The sequence below is a fragment of the Dermacentor albipictus genome, unplaced genomic scaffold, assembly GCF_038994185.2.
Source record: "Dermacentor albipictus isolate Rhodes 1998 colony unplaced genomic scaffold, USDA_Dalb.pri_finalv2 scaffold_14, whole genome shotgun sequence".
Lineage (NCBI taxonomy): Eukaryota > Metazoa > Arthropoda > Arachnida > Ixodida > Ixodidae > Dermacentor > Dermacentor albipictus.
In genome coordinates, this window is record NW_027225568.1 from 6,373,595 (window position 1) to 6,398,814 (window position 25,220).

The 25,220-nt window shown below is 47.7% G+C and overlaps 1 protein-coding gene across 1 annotated transcript in view; it reads left to right on the forward strand.

Annotated features, from left to right (window-relative positions):
• LOC139051757 (uncharacterized) overlaps positions 1-25,220 on the forward strand; it is a 120,065-nt gene that overhangs the window by 74,764 nt on the left and 20,081 nt on the right. The window contains exon 4 of the mRNA XM_070528757.1: positions 2,295-2,494. Within this exon, the coding sequence (XP_070384858.1) occupies positions 2,295-2,494 (200 nt within the window). The remainder of the gene's footprint in view (positions 1-2,294; positions 2,495-25,220) is intronic.

Consider the following 25,220-nt stretch of genomic DNA (forward strand, 5'->3'; position numbering starts at 1 on the left):
GCCAGTCGTCCTCGACGGCGGTTCTGGATTGCTCGCCTGAGCTTTCTTAGTGCTGCGCAACAACTGTCTGAGTTCATCATTGTCCCACGTTCCATAAAATCGATGACCAGTATTCCCTTACGATCCCCAAAAAAGCTGGCCATGATTTTGCCAGCAGAAGGAGTTTGTTTGAACTTTTTTGCGACTGGTGACTCTGGGTGACGCCACTGTTTGGATTTTTGTTTCGTTTCGAGAGTGAAATGAAACACTCACGTTTCGTTTGCCGTAACAACGAAGTCCACCAATATTTTTTTAATCTTCTTGACACTTTTAAAGAACTGGCAAGCACAGTCAAGGCGTTTCTCCTTGTGGTCTGATGTCAATAGCCGTGGTACCCATCGAGCACAACACTTGTGATAGTCCAATTTTTCAGTCAAAGCTCTTTCAACTGTATTGTAAGAACTCCCATGTATCTGAGCAAGAAGTTCACGGACGGTGATCCTCCACTTTTGAAGCACTTCGCGCTGGAGCATCTCGATAACCGCCTCCGAAACTTACGGTCTTCCCCTCCGTTTTTCATAGTGGGCTTCCTTCCGACAGGCATTAAACTTCCTGCACCACTTTCGGACGTGCTGAATGGACATACACTTGTCGCCATACACCTCTGTCAACTTACGATGAATATCTACGGGTGGAATCACTTTGGCGCGCAAAAAGCGAATTACGGAACGAATCTCGAAATTGGCGGGGTCAACAACGGGAACCTCCATATCGGACGGCCGCTGAGCCAAGAATGAACGGTGCAGCGAAGCGCGGCCGGGGGGAATCGAGATCGGGGGAACAGCCGCGCGCAGCAGTGTTGCCGGATTTTGCGTCGCACCTCCCCGTGTGGCTGAGGCTCTTTGGGAACCGTGATTCTTGATCAACCCTATATATATATATATATATATATATATATATATATATATATATATATATATATATATATATATATATATGTGTGTGTGTGTGTGTGTGTACACGTACTAAGGAAAGCATAGGGGTTAAGCATTTAAGAAATGATAAATCAATGGAAATGAAAGTGGATGAAAAAAAAACACCGCAGGTGGAATTCGTACCCGCGTCTCCGCATTAACCGGGCGGTGCTCCTACCAACTTAGCTACTACGGCGCCGTCTTTCCATTTATTTTCATGGCTATTTACGCATGTACACCAGAACTAATGCTGGGAGTGTTAGCGAGTGCCACCCCTCACGGCTATGGGAGTGGTTGTAGGGCAAGTACTACAGGAGTCACGTACTAGATCATCTTTAAGTTTTACGGAATTTTTAAACATAGCCTGTTGCAAATACCATAATTCTAGCCCTTGAGCTGGGCTAGTCAGAGAGGCGGACATTACTCGCACGAGAAGTGAGACGAATGTACAACCATTTCAAAAATATTCACTAGTTAACTTCTGAATAAATTATTTTATGGGACATACTGCACTTTGCGAATTATTGCTGGCGAGCTGGCAAGGCGTACCCATTTGGAATGAATTTCCAGAATGGCGCCACTTTGGAGGTGTGCGCCATCAAGCTAGGCGTAAAGATACACTGCTGTTCCGCTTACTTGTTTAATGAAACGCTCGGTCATGCATTGAAGCACAAAAGTTACTGGAACGACCTTGTATTTTGTTTCACACTTTGGGTAATATTATCTTGAAACTGGTGTCATCCTGGCAGTTCATTCCAAGTGGATGGGATACGTGTTGCAGCTTCACCGGCTACAATTCGTAAATTGCAATATGTACCGTAAAGTGATTAATGGAGAAATTAATTATAGCATTTTTTGTTAATTCGTTGAGTAAGTGTCTCGGTTTCTCGTCCTAGTAATATCCGTCTCTTCGAATAGTCTAGCTCAAGGACAAGAATTATCCACACAGATAATTTTTAAAAATCCGTAAAACTTAAAACTGATCATCCCGTCTGCGTCAACCGTAGCTGAAGACTTTAATGAGTGCGGACCTTCGGCAGTTACCCCAATTCGGCGTGCGCTCCATTTCCCGAGCTTTTTTCAGATTACAGACATTTGTGACTGCTGCTCTCCGTCCGTGAATCCACTTTTTCACAGTGGAGAGCTCGATGAAGAATATTCTCTCACATATAATATTGTTCCTGCGATGAAGGGGTTAAGTGGGAGCCGATGTTGATCTAGAAGTGGTGTCACGAATAGTCGTCACCATTCTTGCCGTTCATTTTGACTTACTCTATTATTTGTGGCGTGTGTGCGCGTTTGTTTGTTTTCGCCTGCACGGTAAGCGAACGCGACCGACAGCTTGGATTGTTTCAGGAGCCTGCACCTGGCGACCGTAGTACTGGAAAGAATTCGGCTGAAATTGTAGACCTCGAGGCGCCATCAACATCGCATGGCAAGGGTAGACTTTGGACAGCGCAATGTCCAACCACAAAGAAGGCTACAGAGCGGCCTGTGGGCGTCGCCACGCCGTTCCTTCTCCCGTGGTCGCTCATGGATCGGTAACGCAGTTTTTTGAAATATGTGTCTTAGAAGTGGCATGTTTGTAATCATCCTTACATTAAAGGGTTCTTTAAAAGAAAAAGAGGCAAGTTTAGGTTAACACAAATATTCTTTTTTTTTTCAATTCGATTCACATCATTTACTACATAGTTGTGGATGGTAACTTTAGCTTAAAGGTACAGCTTGACGGAGGCCCAAGTAGACACTACAAGGCAGGCACCGCGAAGGGGAATGTAAGATGCAAATATAATTGTTAGAGGAACAAAGAAACTCATAATACAAGAAAGTCACGTAGAAACTCTTCTGGGGTTGGCAAAGCATGCGTAAGCATTGTGCCACTTGCTCTCCTCCACGCAGCCCGGTGTCACTATCAATGTTATGAAACTTTATCCGACCAGTGTCAACGATAGCGCTGCGGCGACACGAACTGCTGCGGATGCCGGCGCAAGGTGAATCGATGACGCAAGCATACCACTGCTGGTGGCGGCTCCAGTTGCACTGATTACGTTCCGATCATTTTAAGCAGTTATCGCTCTTTAGCACATTGTCCATCTGCGTCGAACCATTATGAACAGCGATCAACCGTACTCCGGCGGCAGCGGCGCATGGCGTGGCCGCGCGGGCCACAATCTTGAAAGCAATCTGCGATGGGGGCCGACAGATTGGCGAGCGCTGTTAGCTTCGTGAGCGCTGTGCTCCCTCCGCTTAGTTCGCGTTGAAGTGAGAGGCAGCCCGGAGATGGATTCGCTCGAAAAGCGATCGATTTTCGGGCTGGACGGACGGGTGATTTTTCTCGTTGGGTAAGCATAGAAATGTTCACGCATTTAAAAGAGCAGCGCGTATATCTTCAAAAATTCTAAAATTATCATGAATAACTATAACCGATTTACATATGCATAATGCTTTCTTAGGTTTGCACAATTACCTCGCCCCTTTATTTTTCTACGGCTCAATGCGACGGCTTAGTCTCCTAAGTTAGAGCTTATATCTAGCTTCTTTTTTCGACATCAATTCCCTTCAAACAACCGTGATCTACGCAAGCTCTCGGACTTCCATTTCGTCCCGTTCCGAGTGCTCCTCCGTCGCTACCACCGTTCTTGTTGATATATAAGAGAATGTCAAGATCCATTGCTTCGTCTTTGATTTTCCAACCGGTGGTAAGAAAGCGTAAGCTTAGGTGAATAACCAAGCAGTTGTTATCGGTTACGACTACGACATCTTCACCATGGACTGCCCCATGTTGAAATAATTTGCCACGCAGTTATATTGCATCCGCAAAAAAAAAAAGATCATTCTGAGCGTATCCTCACTGACCCTGGAGCCTTGCACCCCGACCATCCTTTAGACTGAAGTCAGCCCGGACAGCAAAAATGGCTCGGTAGGGCTCAGAACAACTACGTGTATCGATCGTTGAAGGTAGTTTGCGGTTGAGGTTGGATTTATTGCCCTGGATTGGTTGTCGGAAGTACAGTACCTTAGGCATGTTCTTGTTTTCTACTATCTGAGGCAGGAATGCAGCGGTGTAGATTCGAGCGCTAACACGGTTAGCATATATTCTTTGAGATTACGAGGAAGAAATGACGTTTTGCATGGGCCATGTAGTACGTGAAACAGATCACCAGTCGACTATTAGAGTTACATAATCGGTACCAAGGAGGAATGGAAACGCAGTCGATAATGACAGATGATTAACTAGCGCTGGTGTGGTGACCTAAAGAAGTTCGCTGGCTGCTCACACCGGCGTCCCTCTGTCGCAAGTACGGACCGCCAACACCTTATAATGTACTGAATTTTCGCCGAAAAGGCAGCTTGAAGCTAATGAGAAGCGCCTCCAGGAATTTTCTCCTCCAGTTCCTCACAGCGGCATTCGTGGCCCAGCGGCACTCATACCCGCATTAGCGACTACGTGCCTCTTACATATAGAGACTCAGACTTGGAGTGCACATTACTCAGCACTATTACCCTCTAATTGACCATGCGGAAGAGCCTCGACGTATTTTGACCGTGCCCGCTGTACTCGCGGGATACAGTGAGTGCATCTGTTACACGAATCGACAACCGACTACTTTCCAAAAGTCCGCTTTTGTCTCCGTTGTCGAAATATTGTACTCATCAGGTCTTGAAGGTCATTGTAAAGAAAGTGCTTTCACGTTTTATCCTTCTTTTTATTCGTGCGCACGTAGTTATCTCTTCCAGATATCATCATCGTCACTTTCTCCTATACTTTTGTCCGCTTGCTCACTTAGCCCAATGTTAGGAAGCTGCCTTCCCCCCATAGAACAGAGGGGTTGAGACCAACTCATCAACGTTTTATTGGTAATAAATGTCTGTATGTGTATCTATTCCTAGCGAGTGTGTCAGTGTAACTTGAACCAAACTTTAAAAAATCAGTGCTACACCTTCAATGAACGAAACCAACAGCGTATTGTTTATAGTAATCTTGAGAGGCTGAAATAATTTTTTTAATTGCGAACTGTACGGCAGGGCACCTGAACGAGTGCCTAAACGAATAAAAAACTACCGGTAACCAAACGTTCTCAATGAATACGCAGAGTCTTCAAGGTCACGTGTTATGCAAACTTTTCGAGGGAAAAAGCGAAGGGAATGGCTTCACAGAGTGTTCGCTTGCCAAGGCTTGCTGCAAGACGGAATGATTCCCCTTATTTTCTTTCCTTCCTCAATGTTCCGAACGAAGATAAAGATGTACGCAGGACGCCGCAACTGTTTCCCATTTATTTCATTTCAATGCCTCAGCATTCTTAGGGTACTTCATGCTCTTTCCTGGGATTTGTGTCTACCAATCTATGTTTGTATCTATCATTCTATGTTTGTACCTAAGCGATTTCTCGCATACCTGGATCACTGGGTATTTCGCGATGGAATGGTTAGCACATCGGACTGTTGTACTGAGTTAAGAGGGTTCGAAACCAACCATCAGATCACCTTGTGTCACTGAGCATGAGGCAATGTGTACAAACGCGCTGCTCTTCGACAAACGTCACACGACGACATGGGTCACTGTAGATGCGGGACTGGATAGGCAGCACTGTTCGACAAAAATCTACGACTCTGACTTGTAGCATTGGGTATGCGCCATTCGCTATGTGCTGGTTTTCGATGCACCTCTTTGAGGCCAACTTCGGTAACATGGGACGTGCTACTGGGAATGTGCCGCTCTACAAGATGAAAAAGATCCCCTGAATTTCTCTGATGCTGAGCATAATCGTACCTACGCTACTATGGTTGCTCAAGGACAGCAACCCGACGTATTAGCGAGCTGCGCCACAAATGCCCTGTGTGTACGTGCCGCTCTCAATGAACGCCTGTGACGCCAACGCTTTCGCCAGCTCCCTTATGTAAGCACTGGGTATGTGCTACTCTTTAATGAACTTCTCGCCAAGTAGGGTTACTGAGTCAGTGCCACTGAGTATGCGGCAAGCGAAGAAAAAATTCTCAGCGTTCGCAGGCACCGGTGCGCCACGCTTCTCGTCTCCCACGCCACGTATGGACTTCTCGGCACTGCCACTAGATGGCGTAGCGTGTCTAGAAAGAATTAAAGCCCCTCAATCTCAAGGTCCCTCTATAATTTTCAAGGTAGCGCCATCTGCCGCGCGCACCACCTAGGAAGTTCCTGTAGCAGACGGCGCCCACGCTAATCCGCGGCGCCGCGGCATTCGGGAGGTGAAAAAATATCTGCATACGCGCGGAAACAAAACCTACTGGTGCCTGACTCTGGCGAAAAACGAAAGAAGGACCCGAACTGCTAAATTTAGTCCTTTAATTTCAAATGAGCGCTCCAAGAAAATAGCTCAAGAGAGCGTAATGAGGGCTGGATCGCCTCGATTCCGCGTGTTTACATTTCGTTCGTTTGCGCTCAATCACCGCGCGAGCCTTGGTGATTGCTTGCGCTTAAACCCGTATGCTCAGTGAAATCTTTTGCATGTAATTGTGCTGCGTACACAGAGCGGTTGCACTGAATGAAGAAGTCGTGTAAAAATGAAGGCTGACAGTTGCTTGGACCGAAAAACTTTCGACATAACGTCGCTCAAACGCGCGATTCTCAAAGCGTGCGACCCTCACGGCAACTAAACAACATCCTGTGTGTGTGTGGAAACGAGTGCGCCAACAGTCTTCTTGCCAATGAGTGTGTCTATCGTGTAGCGATTACACGACGACTCCTGTGTCTTGTGGTTCAATGCTACGAGCCAGTGCAACTGTCGTGACATGATGAAGAGGCGGTATGGATCGTGTCAGCGTGTCTCCTCGATCGTGTTGGGGCTGCCAGCGCGATCTGATCTCGCGGCACACCAATATCAGGCGTAGTTTTGCGCGTGTGTGAATGCGTTTGACTGTTCTCGTGAACCGTGCGACGTCGCCGCGTCAACTCGAATCGTGGCGCGCATTGTTGTCTTTATCCTATTTCGCCTCCGTGCACCGCTAAAGCCCCATAAGAATTAGAGATCCCTTATGCGAAACGCACGCGGATTGGCCCAGCTATTACTGCACTGTGTTTCGCTGGCAATCCGTGTATCGCTTGTGGCGTTTTTCTTATGTTCATTTGCAGTTGTGTGTTTTTCATCAGTAAAATGGCATTGCCGATTACTGAAACATCTTCGAGTGTAAGGTGAACTTGGAACGAGCTCACAGGCTGTATGTAATGTACTTTGGTATACTGTATTACGCTTTATTATTTGACGGCCAGTAGCTGTGGCTATGCAGTATTCGTTTTTAAAAATAGTATAATGCAGGCACTTAGCAATATATTTATTCACATTTGCAATGCACAAGATACGATTAGGATATTGGAAATTACTTTTTGGACATGTTGTAAAGCGCAGTCAACAACGCGCGCACAAACACAGGAAAGTGTAAAAGTAGAATTCGCTGCTGAATTTTATTTTTTATCACACGCAACGCAATGCGGATATTTGTCAGTGAGTTAATGCGTTTCTGCCCCACTATTTACTTGCATGCTAGGTCATACTGCACTTGCTAAGTCAACGGGCTCGTAATGCACTAAAAACAGTAATCTCCACAAACTTCGGCCGTCAACATTCATGCGCGCGAATGAAATAATACTGCAGCTCTGCACACACAGGTATATACTTTCTCTCGCACCTTCATATCGCTCTACGTTACTTTCCTCGCATAGTCATGCAGTTATATACCGATGGTTCAGTCTTTCCATCCATTTCTATGCAACCAGAATTACCTTCTGGTTAGGTTTTGTTTGCTGCGCTGGATGCAAAATAACTTCTTGTCGTCCTCCGTCTGATCTCGGCACCCATCCGCACAGCAACAAGGCATTTCGGTCCTTCGCATCCTAGGTCATACCGATCTATTCAGCGGGTTCACAGCGAACTAAAATAAATATTCTCCACAAACATCGGCCCTTAACATTCATGCACGCGAGTGAAATACTATCACCGCTCGACAAACGCACGTGTATACTTTCTATCGCACCTTTGTATCGTTGTATGTTACTTGCCTCGCATGGTCACCCTGTTACCGACGGTTCAAAGTCCGTCCATGCAATTCTGCGTAACCATACTTTTCGTCTTGTTAGGTTCTGGTTGCCGCGCGCGATGCAAAATAACTGCTTGCCATCCTTCGTCCGGTTTCGGCACCCAACTGCACAGCAACAAGGCATTTCGGACCAGCCGGAACGAAATTATCGCAGCGATGTGCATAGCACAACAGGCCAAACGCGCGCACTTCGCCCGGCGCGCAGGAACTTTCATGGCGGCAAAGGGGCGGAGCAAGGCCACATGTCACCGATCAGCCTATCGCGGGCGTTGTCGGCTGGATCAAAGCCTGGCGGTACTTTTAAATGATTGAGGGATTTTACTCAATCTCCCAAAGAAGCGCCATTCGCTTTCCTCCTCCTCCGCTCGGCGCGGCCTCAACGGTGGCGCCGCCGGTGGTGGGCCTGCCGTAGCAGACGACGGCTAACACGCTACGGGAGGAAATCCGCAGAAAAGTTCGTTCGAGCCCTGCGGAGCAGTTTTTTCAATTGAGATCTTTCTTCGTCAGTCGGTAACTAGCCTTTAGAATTCTGTGTTAGAATTGCGGAAGAAATGGAGAAAATGACCGTTATTCAAGACGTATTTAAGGCGTAAAGCGCGTGACGTTGAGAGTTCGTGCTGCTGAAACACGACGCAAGCACGCGGTGTACTCAAACACGCGCGTAATTACCAAAGTTTCAGGTGTTGACAGCGTGAAAGCATGTGTACGTGGTTTCGTAGGTTCATTCACGTACCTGCAGGACACTTTTGTTCGGTCGGCGCGTGAGAGATTCCGGCTGTGTGCGGTCAGCAATGCCTCGCAACAGGGCCGTTTTTTTCATTGCGGGGTGCTTTGGTAATCGTGACGATATATTGTTTTTTTTTTACAAGTACTGCTCCAGGAGGCCTCTGAAGAGCACGTAACATTACATTAATGCAGGCGTCGCAGGGAGTGTTCGCATACAAAATTGGCTGTCCGCGATCTTATACCCCCTTGGCATGCACAGGCTTCGGCGAGCCCCATCCAGCCCTGGTTCTAGCTTTGGTGTTCCCGTTGCCGATTTGGTGCCCTGAAGGCGCCGTCAATAATACGAAATAATGAGAAGTTGTTAGAACTAGTAAATAAAATTTATTGAAGAAATACAATCGCGCCGAGGCGCCAACTTCTAAAGCAGCGCTAGCGCGCGAGTATTATGAAACGCCAACGAGAAATTTACCGGCCCACGTACGACTCTACGATCAAAGTGCGCGTTAAACATCCCCAGGCGAGCTAGATAAAGTTATCCGGAGCCATCCGCTACGACCTCCATCCTAGCTTTAGTCGCTGCGGAATGTTAAAAACGTTAATCACCACAAACCAAATCAAAACATGCGGGCGTACATTCGAAGCTAAAAGACTGCATCGTAAGTCACAGTGAGCCTTCCAAAAGCGTCGAGAATGTGCTAACATCTGGTGGAGCTCAAAACACACCCTGAATAAAGTCGCTTTTATGTCACAGGCCAGCTGCAGAAGCGTGCATTTCACCGCAAAACGAAACTATATGAAACAAAGAGAGCACATTCTAAAAACAAAAGTCAAACAACGCGCTAAAAACCACGCAGAGCATGAACACAGACTTTTTCGAAGCGGAAGGCGTGAACTAGACTCAAAATAAGAGGTTGTGAGTAGCCGTGGCCCTTATTTCACTAAGCCGTGCGTTATTTGCCACTTCCTCGAAGTCAGCCCGCCCGATCCTGCGAATCCACACTTTTTACGTTGCATGCGCCCGCCGGACGGCAAAGCAAAAAGCTTTTTGACCTCGCTGTGTCTGTTGCGGCAACCCAAGGCGCAGCAGCATGGCATCGCAGTTAAGTTCTCGGCCCTGCACATTCTATTACGATAACGCTCCCCGTCAGTCCGCCTGCCGTACTTTCGTCGCGCAGGCCCAATAATGGAGGTCGGCGTGCGCTGGAAAGAAAAAATATACAAAAGCGCGGCGCCTGCTTCCACGTGACACAGATTGGCCAATGGCGGAGCGGAGGAGGCTGGGGTGACAGGAGGCATGGAGGAGGACGTGCCAGGGTGAGCGGGGTGGCGGAAAGATCTAAGAATGGCGCTACTTTTGAAAAATTGAGGGGCTTTAGAAAGAATAGGATGCCTGAATGGTCCCTCCCTTGCCGCCGCTCCGTAGAGGGTGGGGACGACGCGTCGTCTGCTACTACGTCCTCCATTACATACCTGCGCACTGCCCGCGTGTGTGTACAGCATCTTTTTTGCAAGCAAAGGCATTTCGCGCAAAAGAGACTGGTCAGAATATGCATGTCTCTGCTCACATACTGTTGGCATGCTTATTCTACATTCACTTAGCTGTCGCACGCTGTCTCCTGTCGCCGCAACTTCTCCTCAGTGGACTCCTCGGTGGCTGCGCAACCTGTCAGCTACTCGGTATAGTGTTTCCCATTGTGCGCTTGGGATTCATCTTACACGGTTTAAACCTTGCCTCATTTCACCACATATGCTGCATACTCTCGTAGCTCTGACAAATCTTGACGGAGGGAGTGTCAAGGCGTATCAGATCGCTCTTGTTCTCTTTAAGCTGACGGAGCATGTCAAACTGAGTTCACACAAAGGAATCTTGTGTTTTTTCTTGCGCGACAATACAGAGGGGGAAAAAACAAGCTTTTTACAGATCTCTAGGAAGGTACAAAGTGAAAAAGAGTAATAACCATGTTGCTACTGTCATGGACCTGCATTTTTGAACTTGCTTTATATATATAAGCGCCCGATCGAATCATTACTGACGCATTCCGCCTCATGAACGCTGTGCGTTGTATCGCTCCGACAATCATCATTTTTCCTGATAATAACCGCCTTGCAAATATCAGAGCTTCAATGAGGCCCAAGAACACAATGTTTCCTCCGTTGCATTATACACACTGCTCACATCCTGCAACAGTTCGCAGTATCCCGAAGGTGCCGATGTACAATAAGATGTTGCATTCATTTATTTCAGGTTCTTCGATGCATAAAATTTCAGAGACATCGATGACATTCACCTCTACTTTTCCGCTCTCTTGTTTACCATGTGACAGCATGTCGACGAGGTCCCACTTAATCTTCACGATCCACTGCAGCTTTCTCGCGGGCTCTGTCGGAAAACGTAATTTTTAACGGTTTCTGGAACTCTTCGTGCACATGGAGACGCAGCAGCCAGTCATTTCACTGAAAAATGCAGCGACCAAGCGGCCGCAGCTCCTTCTGTGACCAACTTCAAAGCGACCGCCTCTCGGCATGCAAAGTGAGATCCGCAATGGCGGCGGCCGTCGGAAAAAACCGCTCGAGATGACGAATACAAAATGACGAGTTCAAGAATGTACCCACACTGCGTTGGAGAGGGAGAGGGAGACCCCGTTCGGGCACCCTAAGAAAGAAGTGCAGGTGCGCAATTATTTATTTATTTATTAGTCAGATACTGCCGGCTACCTTTTGGAAGTCACGGCGGTAGTGGGTACATCAATTTTAAAAGAATAAATTGCACATTCCTATCATTGAAGTCGACAAAATTGAGAACAATAATAATATTGCATACAAATGCTGAAAAGCAGATGTGACTAAACGACGAACATGCGCCTGTTTGTAGCCATAAGCCAAGACACTAATGAGCTATCCACAATGAAGATAATAAACAATACTCTCGAAGTTAACTGAAACCATCAACAAAGGAAATCTAAGAAAAAGGTAAACAAGCAAACAATAGCTAATCAGAAACTAATTCATGAGTATAGGGTTAGAATTCCCGGAACCTTTCCGCGAACAGTGGCAGAGGAGTGCCTAGGGAATAAACAGTGACACACATACAATACAAGCTATATGCACAATGAATGAATGAAAAAAAAACGTTGCCGATAAATATTACAGGTGAGGTTGCACGGCAGATGTGAAGGCATCGGCTGATGATAACCCAACTACGTCACAAAAGAGCGCGTTCCATTCTGCTATGGTTCGAGGAAAAAAGGGAAAACGGTATGCGTTTGTTTTCGCTCATGGCATTTGAATCGTCTTCCTTTGTTTCCATCTCGTTGGCCTTGCGCTGTTATACTGCATGTAACTGATGAATTCCATCTTTGTTCTACTGTTTAGAATATTAAAGATCATTCGTAGTAGTCGGTCTAGTTTTCTACGTGATTCTAAAGTAGGAAGGCCGCTTAATTGCCTAAGGTCAGTAATGGACACAAGCCTGCCATAGGCGTTAAAGATGAATCCTAACGCTTTTTTCTGAACACGTTCAATGTAAGTAATATCAGGTTTGGTGTGCGGATCCCGAACGGCGTCTGCGTATTCCAATAATGGTCTAACTAATGTGTAGCCCACAAACAGTTTTAAAAGTGCAATGTTTTAGGCCGTTTCTTAGCATGATAAGTTTCATCAAAGCATATAAAACTATGCATTTCACATAACTGTTCCTGACTAGCGTAGAGTTTAGATATATTCCCAGATATTTAACTTCTACAGCAATCAAAGCAACATTGTGGATGTTGTAGGTGTAGACGAGTGGTATCTTCGTCGTGTATAACTCTCATCTGGACACATTCGGAAGCGTTTAGACGCATTCGCCATAATAAGCACCAGTTCTTAATTTCTAATAAGGAGTTTTTTAGTATTTGTTGATCTTCATCTGACTCAATGTGCGTGTATGCAACACAATTGTCTGCAAATAAACAACAACGCACTGGAAAGTTAATTTGTAAATTGTTAATATAAATTGAAAAACGGCGCGGCCCGAACACCGATCCCTGGAGAGAGCTTGAGAGAGCGGATACAAATCTTGAGTTCGAGTTGCCTATTTGAACATATTGCTTGGGCTCTGTGAGATACGATTTGAGCCACTGTGCAATATGACGATTGTCTTGTAGGCACCGGACCTTCAACATTAAATGGACGTGCGACACTCGGTCGAAAACTTTCTCAAAGTCAAGGAAAATCATATCAAATTGTCCGCTTCTGCCTATTATTGTCATTATATCCTTTGCAGCGTGAGTGAGTTGTGTCGTAATTGATAGGCCGCACCGAAACCCATGCTAACTGCTTGAAAAAACTTGTCCTCTAAAAAAGACGCAAGGTGCTTGAAAACAAAGTTCTCCAAGATTTTGCTGCAGCTTCACAGCAATGAGACCGGTCTATAGTCGGTTGCCCGATTATTATAACTTGGCACTACTTTGGCTGTTTTCCATTCCAAAGGTATTTCCACTTTCCTTAAGCCTTCTTTGAAAATTATATGCAGATACTTTGCAGACCACTCAGCGTATCTGCTCTGAAATGCGTTTGGTAGGAAATCCGGACCGATAGCTTTTCTGGTGTCTAATTCAAGTAGAGCCAAAAAGGCCCTTTCGTTTATATCTAGATGCGGAATAGCAAAACTGGTTTTCTGGAAAGGTGTGGGCTGAGTGGCGGCGCGAAGAAACACAGACAAAAAGTAATCATTGAATGCTTTGGCTATAAGGTTACTATCATTACTGACAGCGTCAAGTTTCAATTTGCCAATAGTTTCGTTTTTCCTTGTTAGGTGCGACCAGAACTTTTTCGGGTCGTTCACAAGAAACTTGTGCATTTTCACGTAAAAAATTGAACTTGGACAGCTTTAACTTTGTGCGCAATTGATCACGCAGCAGCTGTAGTGAGACTGCACCTCTGTTTGCAGCAGAGCGTGATCGGCGCTTAACACGACGTTTCAATTGCATTACCTCGCACGAGATCCAAGGATTCTGACGGTTGCCCCCCCCCCCTTCTTTTTTTGTTCACTGGGAACATATTTCTAATGCATTCATTCGCAGTAGCCCTGGAGTGAATTCACAAGTCGTCGACAGTTGAATTTTGCGGCAGCATGCTTATGCTAAAAAATATAAGTCTTGTTCCAAGAGATCCAGTATACTCACGTCTTGAGCCCGATTAAAGTCATGAAACTTTTTAACGACTTTTTCGCTCTCAGGACGCAAGACCCACATATGGCCAGTAAAAGGGACAATGTCGTGATCTGATAATCTAGGGAAATACGACATGTCATAGTTTAGGTTACAAATCATATATGAAACAAAAAAAGATCAAGAAGTGTGCCAGAGGTAGTTACCCGTTTGGGCTGATTGACAAGCGGTTTCAATCAAAAGTAAAAAGCACTATTAAGCAACAACTCAGAATGCTGACAAGGCGACGCAACATTCAGTAGATCCGAGTTAATTTTTGGTAGGTTGAAATCACCGCACAGCATGATATGAGTACTTCGTTTACAGTGCTCATGCATTAAGTCATGCCGCGCCTCCAGAACCGAATGATCGGCATCAGGCGGCCTGTAAAGTGCACCAATAAGAACGTTATAGTGGCAGAGGCGAACACGCATCCATAACATTTCACCGTTGTTATTGTGAGGTATTGCCGTATGCTCAGTGCTTTTCTTCAGAGCAACGGCGACGCCACCGCCCTTAGCTCCCCGATTCCCCGATCGTGGCGAACAATTTTACGCGAGGAGGGTACTATGTCCTCATCAGATATGTTATCGTAAAGTCACGTCTCAGAAATCACCGTCATGGCTGAGTTATACGCAAGAAGAAGGCCCTCAAGATCGTGCGATTTAGGCAAAATGTTCGCACATTCACTTTCATCACAGAAAACGTGTTCCGGTTAGTACATATTGACAGTGGCCTCGTCTTGTTCTTTTGAGACACTTCATCATTGTACATGGAAAAATTCTGTCATTTAGAGCATAATGGTATCATGATGTCACTTTTACCATCCGATTTTAATAGTTTGTTATTAATTTTTACTTTGCCAAAACGAGAGCAACTTTTTCACCCCTATCTCTGTTTTCTTGCGTGTTCGCCCACCGCTTCCTCCGGATTTCATGTACGCGTGGTAAAAAATTCTGCGAGATGCACTAGTTGGCACCTTTACGCTTTCGATCATTTTTCAGTATTCTGATCTTATCTCTTCAGTCTAATAAATTAAAAATTACTGGACGGTATTTTTTCGGATTCGGCTTCCCAAGTCGAAGAATGCATTCCATTGTAACCTCAGGAAGCCTAAAAATATCGTTTAATATTTTCTTAGAAACTTCTACTTGCCACAACTCAAGTTGTTCTCCCATTGGCTCTTTATTACCGCATATAAAAAGGATATTCTTTCTGCTCCTGTTTTCTAAGTCGTCGGCATTCAAAAGGAGTCCGTCAGTTCTCTTTCGCTGGTCGTCAACCCTAGAAGTATAGTCGCATACAGTAGACGAGAGGCTGTCTAATTTGTTTTCAATGGGGGTCAACTTTTCTGTTCTTTCGTTTAATTTAGCGCTACTAGTACTGATTGTCATTCTGATTTCACGCATATCCTTCGTCAATTACATCAGCATCTCTTCTGTGGACAGACCTAGATTTCTCTCTACATCACCGCTACAAGCCAGCAAATCAAAAGCAGTGATACGCGTCACGTCGCTCCGTCACATCCACCTACACTGGTTGACACATGCATAACTTGATGGGTGACCAGGCTGATGGTAAGCACGATCTGTACGAGGAACAAAAAGAGGTTTGATGAATGTACGGTCACCGTGTTTCCGCCATTTCTACTGGCGCAGACAGGGGCCGCCACTGTTCTAATACTATGTTGTTGTCGACAATGGTGGCGCTAGTAGTCTTCCGAAAGGTCCAGAACAGATGCGCATATACAGGTCAGCTGCTTTGTGCTTCGATGAATGGATTCGCCAGCGGAAGGTTCGCTCTGTCATATCGATACCAGAGTGGTTGACACACGTATCGCTTGATGGGGGGCCCAGGCTAATAGTAAGGACGGATTGCACGAGTAACAAAAATAGGTTTGATGAATGAAAGCTCATTGTGCTTCCGCCATGCGCACTGGCCCATACAGGTGCCACAACTTTTCTTATAATAAGTGCACAATGTGACGTCGACGGTGGTGGCACTAATAGTCTTCCGAAAGGTGCCGTACAGCTACACATGTAAAGGTCAGCAGCATTGCGCTTCAGTGAATCGACACGCCAGCGAAACGTTCTCTCCGTCACAACTATTCGAGAGTGGTCGATACATGCATCGCTACATGAGGTACTAGGCTGATGGCAAGCATGGTCTGTAGGAGGAACAAAAAGTAGTTTGATCAATGAACGTTCGTCGTGCTTTCGCCATGCCCACTAGGCAGACAGGTTCCGCCGCTGTTCGTGTACTATGCGCACACAGTGACGTTGACGATGGTACCCCTAAAGTCTTCCGAAAGGTGCAGTCCAGATGCGCATACACAGGTGGTCATCTGCATTATGCTTCGGTGAATTGATATGCCAGCGGAAAGTTCGCTACGTCACATTCTTCGCAGAGCGGTCGACACATCCATCGCTTGACGGGGCGACCAGGCTGCTGGCAAGCACGGTACGTACCAGGAACAAAAAGAGGTTTGATAAATGTACAATCATCGTGCTTCCGGAATGCCTACTAGCCCAGACAGGTGCCGCCGGTGTTCTAATACTACGTTGACGTTGACAAAAGTGGCGCTAGTATTCCGGCGAAAGAGGCAGCGCAGATGCGCATGTACAGGTCAGCTGCATTGTGCTTTGGTGAATCGGTATGCCAGCGGAAGGTTCGCTCCGTCGCATCGATATCAGAGTGGTCGACACATATATCCCTTGATGGGGGGACCAGGCTGATGTCAAGCATGGTCTGTAGGTGGAACAAAAAAACTTGATAAATGTACGGCCATCGTGATGCCGCCATGCGCACTGTCCCAGGACAGCTGCCGCCGCTGTTCTTATACAAAGTTCACGCAGTCGCGTCGACGATGGTGGCACTAGTAGTAATTCGAAAGGTGAAGTCCAGATGCGCACGCACAGGTCAGTTGCATTGTGCTTCGGTGTCGATATGCGAGCGGAAAGTTCGATCTGTCACATCCGCCCCAGAGCGGTCGACACATGCATCGTTTGATGAGGGGCCCAGGCTGGTTGCAAGCATGGTCAGTAGGAGGAACAAAAAGAGGTTTGTGCAATGTACGGTCATCGTGCTTTCGCCATGCCCACTATCCCAGGATAGGTGCCACCGCTGTTCGTAAAAGTGCACATGGTGATGCCGACGATAGTGGCGCTAGTAGCCTTCCGAAAGGTGCCGTCCAGATGCACATGCACAGGTAAGCTGCATTGTGCTTCGGTGAATCGGTACGCCAGTGGAATGTTCGCTCCATCAAATCCGTCCCAGAGCGGTCGACACATGCATCGTTAGATATGCGACCAGGTTCATGGCAAGCATGGTCTGTACGAGGAACAAAAAGAGATTTCATGAATGTGCGGTAATTGCGTTTTCGCTATACCACTAGCCCAGACAGGTTCCGCCGCTGTTCTTATACCACGTGCACATGGTGACGTCTACAAAGATGGTGCTAGTAGTCTTCTGAAAGGAGCAGTCCAGCTTCGCATGTACAGGTTAGCTGCATTTTGCTTCGGTGAATCGATATGCCAGCAGAAAGTTCGCTCCATCACATCCGTCCCAGAGCGTTCGACACGTGTATCACTAGATGGGGGACCAGGTTCATGGCAAGCATGTTCTGTACGAGGAACAAAGAGAGGTTTGATGAACGTACGGGCATCATGCTTCCGACATACACACTGGCCTAGATAGGTGCCGCCGCTGTTCTTATACTACGTGTACACAGTGACGTCTACTATGGTGGTGATAGTAGACTTCGAAAGGTGCACTCTAGATGCGCATATACAGGTCAGCTGCATTATGCTTTGGCGAATCGATATGCCAGCGGAAAGTTCTCTCCGTCACATCCTTCCCAGAGCAGTCGACACATGCATCGCTTGATGGGGAGACCAGGCTGATGGCAAGCACGATCAGTACCAGGAGCAAAATAGGTTTGATGAATATACACTCGCCCACAAAATATTGCGGGGTGCGTGAGCGTGTTGCGAAACAACCCTCCTCCCCTGCTAGCGGGGAACCCCTGGTGTCGAGACCAACGCCATCACGCATGCGCGTCCCTCCGAGACTGCAAGCGTGCATGTTTCCGCGGTTCCTCCTTGCGCACCGGGGGTATCCGAATGCAGCCGCGAGGTGCCCCTCTTGCGATTGGCGCTGTGGTGCCTTCGACGGGCAAAACATCGTTTACACAACAGATATAAAGAGTTAATTTTCTTCTTGCCTGTCTCTTTCTATAGAGCGCCTTTTCTGCCAGCTCTTCTGCGGGAGAACACGCCCTTCGTATAAAGAAGGAAACAACGAAGATTGGCAACGAAAAGGTGCAGCGCAGAAAAAAAAGACTTGCGTTCACCACCGGGCCCTATACGTCAGCGCTCGTGACTCGACAAAAAGCGGCCGCAGCGGCGCGCGCAAGCTCAGGCTTCTAAACAGGCTTCAGATAGTTGTGCCCGTCGAAGCCGCCACAGCGCCAATTGCAAGAGGGGCAGCCCACGGCTGCATTCCGTTCAGTGGCGTAGCTAGGTCATCTGGCACCAGGGGCCCATAGTTCTTCTGTCACCTCCCCCCCCCCCCCGGGTGTAGTCGAGGAAGGCGAGGATATCAACAATTTCCGGTACGGCCGCCTTGGACACCGCGCACGTCCCCAGGGTCCCCCTCTCCTTCGCTTTCTTTCCCAGGGGTCGCCAATGCAGCAGGTATTGGCGGCGAGGAGTTATGGAGTTGCCATCTATCGGAAGCGCCTCCCTTGCGTAGTATGAGGGATCACGCGGCGCGCTCCTCATATGTTTTGCTGTCAGCGCTCACTGAAAACACCACCCGTGTGCTCTCCCGGAAATTTCTGTAAGTACGTTCGATACGAGAGAAGTTTTTTACTATCTAAATCATAATCTTGGGCAAACTGAAAGCACAGAATCGTTTACAGACGCTATCTCTTTACCGAATACGTACAGTGAACGCCACTGTGCGCGGTCGGCGCGATTTAGTCTCCCGAACCAGCTTCTTGCATGAAAGGTAGGCAAACGCCGAGACCAAACTATGTGAAATATGTTCTTATAGTGTTTGTATATCTAAATGGAACGTAATAGAATGAAGCCTCAATGCAGCGATCGCACAGCTTCGCGGCGACCGACTGCGCATCTGCATGCTTGTCCGCGCACTGTTTCGCTTTCGCCGCGTGCGCGTTTTCGCACTGTGCCATGAGCTTTAGGCCGCAGAATATGAGTATATGAGAGTATACAAGCAACCAATGTTGCGTGGGTGCTATCAGAGCTGTTCAAAAATAATTTCATTGTAGAGACTTCGACGCCTACGGGGACTGATGTGCCGGACGTCGCAACGATTCAATCTTCTTTTTTTTTCTAAATTCTCAGACGTTTCAATATTATTTCTCGAGTTGCGTCGCACTATATGTTTATCGGTGTTCTCAGCGTGCGATTTCCCGCTGCTTCTTTTTTTTGTAATCCAGTGCATTAATTCATAACACAAATATGACCATATGCCATGCGTTTTTTTTTTGTGCTTCTTACCGCTCCCTATCTATTCCAGTGAACTTGCCAGTATCTATAGCATCGAGAAGTTCATAGACCAAACCGTCATGACATTAGTCAGGCAGCGGACTCGGGCGAGCGTCTCAGTGTGCGTTTTTCGAACATTGCAGACCCGGCGCCGAAGCAGAAATCTTCCTCGCGTCTGTGCTTGCTGCATACCCCGAGTTGTAGCCGATGACTGTTTGCCGGTTTTCTGTTTCGCGAGGCAAGCTTCACGCAGCTTCTTGTCCTGCGGCTAGGTATGAATAAGGCTGACACCGGGCTCCGTTGCGTACGTCCAGCACTGCGGCACCGAGCAGTAGCCTACCATGTTGCGCACCTTCAAAGGCAGCCACTACCTATTCTAGTGCTTTCAATCGTTGTAAAGGAGATACTCGAAGCGGGAAAATCCCGCCAATAAATGAGGACCGCAGCGTACGAGGGAACTTAGGCCCGTATTCACAAACGGAACTTATCCTTAACTTATGACTTAAGTAGCCGGTCGATGCTTAACGCGTTTCATGGACAAATCTTGTACTTAAAGTAAACTTTAATCGACACTTGAGTGCCGGAAAGTAAAGTATGATCATTGGCAACCTTAAGTGCGACTTTGGCTACTCTCGCCTAGTAAGTGAGATGTCCGCCTGCTACGGCAGCCTCGACGACTTTGCCGATTTCGCCGGACGTGTGCGCAATATTACGGAGGATGAGGCATACCGATACGTGTCGCCATTACGGCCACGGCTTAAGGATCGACCGAATCCCATGGAAGTATACAATGACGCGGAATTCTCGTGGCGCTACCACTTTTCCAAGCAGGTGGTGCTACGGCTGTTGGAAATGCTGCCACTGGTCCCCAAAAACAACGAACGCGGTCACCCCGTGCCGCCGCAGCTCCAGCTTCTAATCGCGCTGCAATTCTACGGCGCCGGAACATTTCAGGTTGCCACCGGGAACCTCGTTAACGTTTCGCAAGCAACTGTGTCGCAAATCATTGCACGAATGTCAAGAATGACTGCCGAAACTTTGTTCCCGCAGCTCGTGAAGTTGCCAAATGCTAATGATTCGGCATCCGTAATGGAGGAGTTCTACACCATTTCACGGTTTCTTGGTGTGAGCGGGTGCATTGACTGCACTCATGTACCAATCACAAGTCCCGGAGGAGATGACGCGGAGGTTTTTCGCTGTCGAAAGGCTGCGATGGCGCGAAACGGACTCACGGAGCACGGCGCGTTCTTCGGAAAAGTTTGTTTTCCTTTTTTCCATCGTCCGCGCGGGTTGAAAACACGCAACGCCCACACGCTCTCTGCGCAAGAACGCCGCAAGTTTTCAGCAGCAAAACCAAAAAAAGTCGGGACGGCGAGACACAGAACCGCAGTGGCTGCGAAAACCAACGTGAACTTGTGGCCAGACGAGTTTGAGTAAAGCGTTAAAACCAAACCGTTCTTTGTATTTTACTCAGAAGAATGCGAGAGCAAGCACTCCAACAGTTATACCCATATTCCTCTGCTGCAAAAATTACTTTTTTTTTGCGATTGAACCTATCGTACACGTAAAATATTTACGTATCCTCGACACCAGACGACATACTGGAATCGAAAAGTGTTACTTTCGAAAGTGATACTTAAGTGTCGTTTTTGAAGTACTGGCCTAAAACTTTGCTAAAACTTGTACTTTTCCCGCACTTATTGACGCCCTACTTAAGTTCTGTTTCTGAATACGGGCCTTAAACTTTCCTTTTCAGCTCGCTTCGGCGCTCCCGAAGCAGCTGACTCGGCCGCTATGTCCACGTGATCCCTAATAGCACGTCACGCCGATGGTGGCGCCAGCTTTTCCAGTGGTGGAGCTCGAGACCAATACACGCTGTTTTTTTTTTTTTCTGCGCCAAATAACACAGTGTGCTGCACTGATAACTTGTGATAAGCGCGTGTGCACATCTTCTGTCTGACTGTAACGCTTGGCAACCAATACAAATGCGGCATCGTGGCAAATACGGCTCACGTCACAAGTAAAAAAAAATTATAAAATTTTAATTACCAATTTTAGCGGCAACATTGCATTTGCAAAATTGAAGGCCGACATTCATATCTTACCCAACAACTTCACAAAAATCGTCGTAGGTACTATGGCCCGCAGTATTTTGACTGTGGGCAGCCCTGAACGAAAACGAAAATTAAATTGTGTCTCAGTGACGCTGATCTCCCCACTATATTAGAAAAACGGAAAGCGCCACCTGCCTCCCTGCTGCTCGGGCGCCAATGTTATGACAATTACGACTATGACAACAGAATAGAGCACGCTTCGCATCGATTCTTGGCGTCACCATAAAAAAAAAAAAGGACCTCGATGAAGCCTGTGCCAGCGAAACCTGTTGGTCTGCACTCGCAATGGAGAGGGTTGAGGGATCAACCTCACTGGTCCACTATTTCTTATTTCTTTCGCTACTGCCATACTGGGCGCCGCCCGCAGTGTCAAAGTACTGTAGGTTGTAGCACCCAAAACGATTTTGTTTAAGAAGTTTTTGTTGAGTTAATAATATGACTTTGAATCCTCATTTCTGGAATTGAAGTGCTTCCTCTATAAGTACTAATTAGGGGATTATTAGGGATATGGTTATTACTTACCTGCCATATTTTTCTCGCTACCGAGTTCCTAGTAATCAATGACATAACTTTATAGAATATCCGGAAATATCCTTACAATATTCACGTTTTTTTTTTTAATTCTGTGAAGCTGACACAGACACTGTACTTATGACATGAAGTCACAAGCAACAGTTTTCTGAAACTTTCGAGGGTAAGAAGGAAAGCGTGAAACTTAAAGGGAAGCTGAAACACTTTCGAAAAAAATGAGTTCTCTGCGGCATTCTACAGTTTTGAGTCCCCTGAACACGAATATCTGGTTCAAAAAGGGCGGAAACAAACGCAAGCGGCTGTTTTTTCAAGAAAACGCGCACCAGCGCCTCAGGGCATCGCGCGAACGCTGCTGTTGCCCGTGATTGGTCGGGGCCGCTGTGACGTCGTTGGCGGTAGTCGCCGGTCGGCGCCGCCGCATGTCTCCGTTTCAGAGCGTAGCACCATTCCTTTCTCTCTGGTAGCACGCGGTTCTGCTGTTCTGGCTTCATAGCTGAGTTGTAAGACGGAACGTTCTCGCTGCCTCCGACAGCTTGTATTTTCCTCGTACATGTTTGAACCCACAGCCGATACGGAAAGCGATGGCGGCAACGGCGGCAACGACGATGTTGAGTATAGTGTACTAGAATATAATGTTGAGTGTGCCAACAGGGAGAGCGATGTGTGCACCTTCTCGCGCGCTGGAAATCTGAGCTAGTACGTATGTTTTTTTTTTTTTTCATGTAGCTGCACGTTGCAATGACGGGAGAAAAAATGCGCTAAAGTGTCACTGGGAACATGCTGCTGGAAGAATGCCGAAGCACTAACTTCTCATTAGATTCTAAACACGGGTGCAATTCCGCGATGTCAAGCACCTTGCCGCTGCTTATCTAAAGTCCCGTGGTTTTTTCAGTGTTGATACAATGATCGCGAACATAAGTGCCGCGTTTCAAAGTGCGCACATGCAGTGCTGTGAGGTACACTCATGGAAATTGCTTATCATACACAGCCAGAGATGACCAGAGGTATTATATGTGCAATATTCGTACTATGGTTCGACGACTTTGCGAGTGTGGCTCGATCAAGAATCGGTATGCGTGCTCCATGCTAGTGTTGACATAAAGATAGTAGGCAGTTTCAGCACTGCCGTGTGGTAAACACGATAACTGAACCGTACGTCGAATGTCACTAGGCAAGCGTACACTCCATTTCATACCTCAGGTGCAACGCTGTGGAAGCTACGCTCGAAGTCCGGTCACCAAAATTTATTACTGCGCGCGTTTCCGTCTATGCTTCGCAGCGTGCAGCGGCGTTTGCTCGCGCGAGCATGCACGTGAAGCTGCCGCGACGGGCTGCAATTAAGAAATACCGAAAAGAAAATTTTTTAGAAGAACGTGTTAGCAGCCGTATAAGTACACGGATGGTATATTCTCTTGTAGGAGAATATAGACGGAACAACGCCGGGTTTCAGTCGCGCCGATTTAACTGGAATACCGATTGCCCGCATCGTTGTCAAGCTCCGATGATAGTCACTGTCGCGGAAATGGTCCGAGCACAGCACAGTTGATTTCGTCGGCACGAACGTATCTCTCCTCACCGCACGTACCCACTGCGCTGCAAGCTTCTTTTCCTTCAGGAATTTGTGAAACACCACATCGTCTCGCCCGCTTGTGTTCGCGCAGCCGAATGCTGCACAGAACGAGGGCATGTTGGGCGCCCTTGGCTGTAGCCACTCACGCAGCACAGAAGGAAAGAACAGTTTACGAAAATCGCAAAACAAACGTGAGCGGCGGCGGCGTCAGATCTCTCGTAGCGTCGTTCAGTAAAGCGCAGGACGGAAAGAGGCATGCCAGCACATGTCAGCACGCCGGTCCGCAGCTCGGTTGGCTCGGTCTCCGCCCCTGACGTCGCTCTCGCCGGTTCTCTCCTCCGGCAACAACCTTACCCGGCTCTCCGGGAAGCGATGGGGGCGTGTCCGCGCGGGTGATTTAGAAAGCGATTTCCGCTGCTTATATTAACAAAACGAAAAAAAAATTTTCGGAACCGTAAATTATTAGGTCTGTTCTTCCCAATCCCAGCAATTCATGGAAATTGAAAACCGTTTCAGCTTCCCTTTAACGGCAGGTTTCGCAGCGGCTTCTCGGAGCGAGCGGGAGAGGGGAAGTAAAAGCGTGCTGAACATCGCGGCGCCCGCGACTATGTACAGCCTGTCGAGTCATACGCCACCAAACTCTTCGGCCGCACCGAGTCTGAAGACGATCCAGAGAATACCATTCGCGACTTTTAACGGCCGCACTTATGCAACGTCGCTCTCAAAGAATGCTTCGCCGTAAACGAGAGCGCCGGGCGCGCTCGTTGAACGCCCTCTTACTGCTGTCTTTGTTCGTCTTCGCTGCGCGTTCTGAACGGTAGAGGGACCCAAGAGCCTCAACGCCTTACTGTATGTTTAGCGACTCCTGCTCCCAGCATGAACGCACGGCACACCCCACATGAAACATTCCGCTAAGGCGAATAGTTTAGCGACCATTTTGGGAATTAAATTTTTTAGCCCGCATATTCGTGCAATTATTTCATGGGGTGTTGATAGAGCTGCAGCTGACAATTCTACGGCGCAACGCATCGGGTACATGAGCTCGGGCTACTGGATACCGGAGCATTCTTTGCCATTTGCGCCCAGTCAAGCCAGCGGAAGAGGGGGTGTCTTCAGGCGTATGACACTCCCCCTTCCCTCTGGCCCCTTGCACCCGGGGTCCACGCCCCCCCCCCCCCCCCCTGTTGCTACGCCCCTGATTCCGATATCGCCGACGTGCAAGGAGGAAGCGCGGAAGCATACACGCTTGCACTCTCGGAGGGACGCGCGAGCGTGCAGGCGCCGGTCTCGACACCAGGGGTTCCCCGCTAGTGGGGGAGGAGGGTCGTTTCGCCACGTGCTCCCGGACCCCGCAATATTTTGTGGGCGAGCGTACGATCATCGTGCTTCTGGAATGCCCACTAGCCCAGACAGGTGCCGCCGGTGTTCTAATACTACGTTGACGTCGACAGAATTGGCGCTAGTTTTCTTGCGAAAAGTGCAGTGCGGATGCGCATGTACAGGTCAACTGCATTGTGCTTCGGTGTATCGATATGCCTACGGAAGGTTCGCTCGGT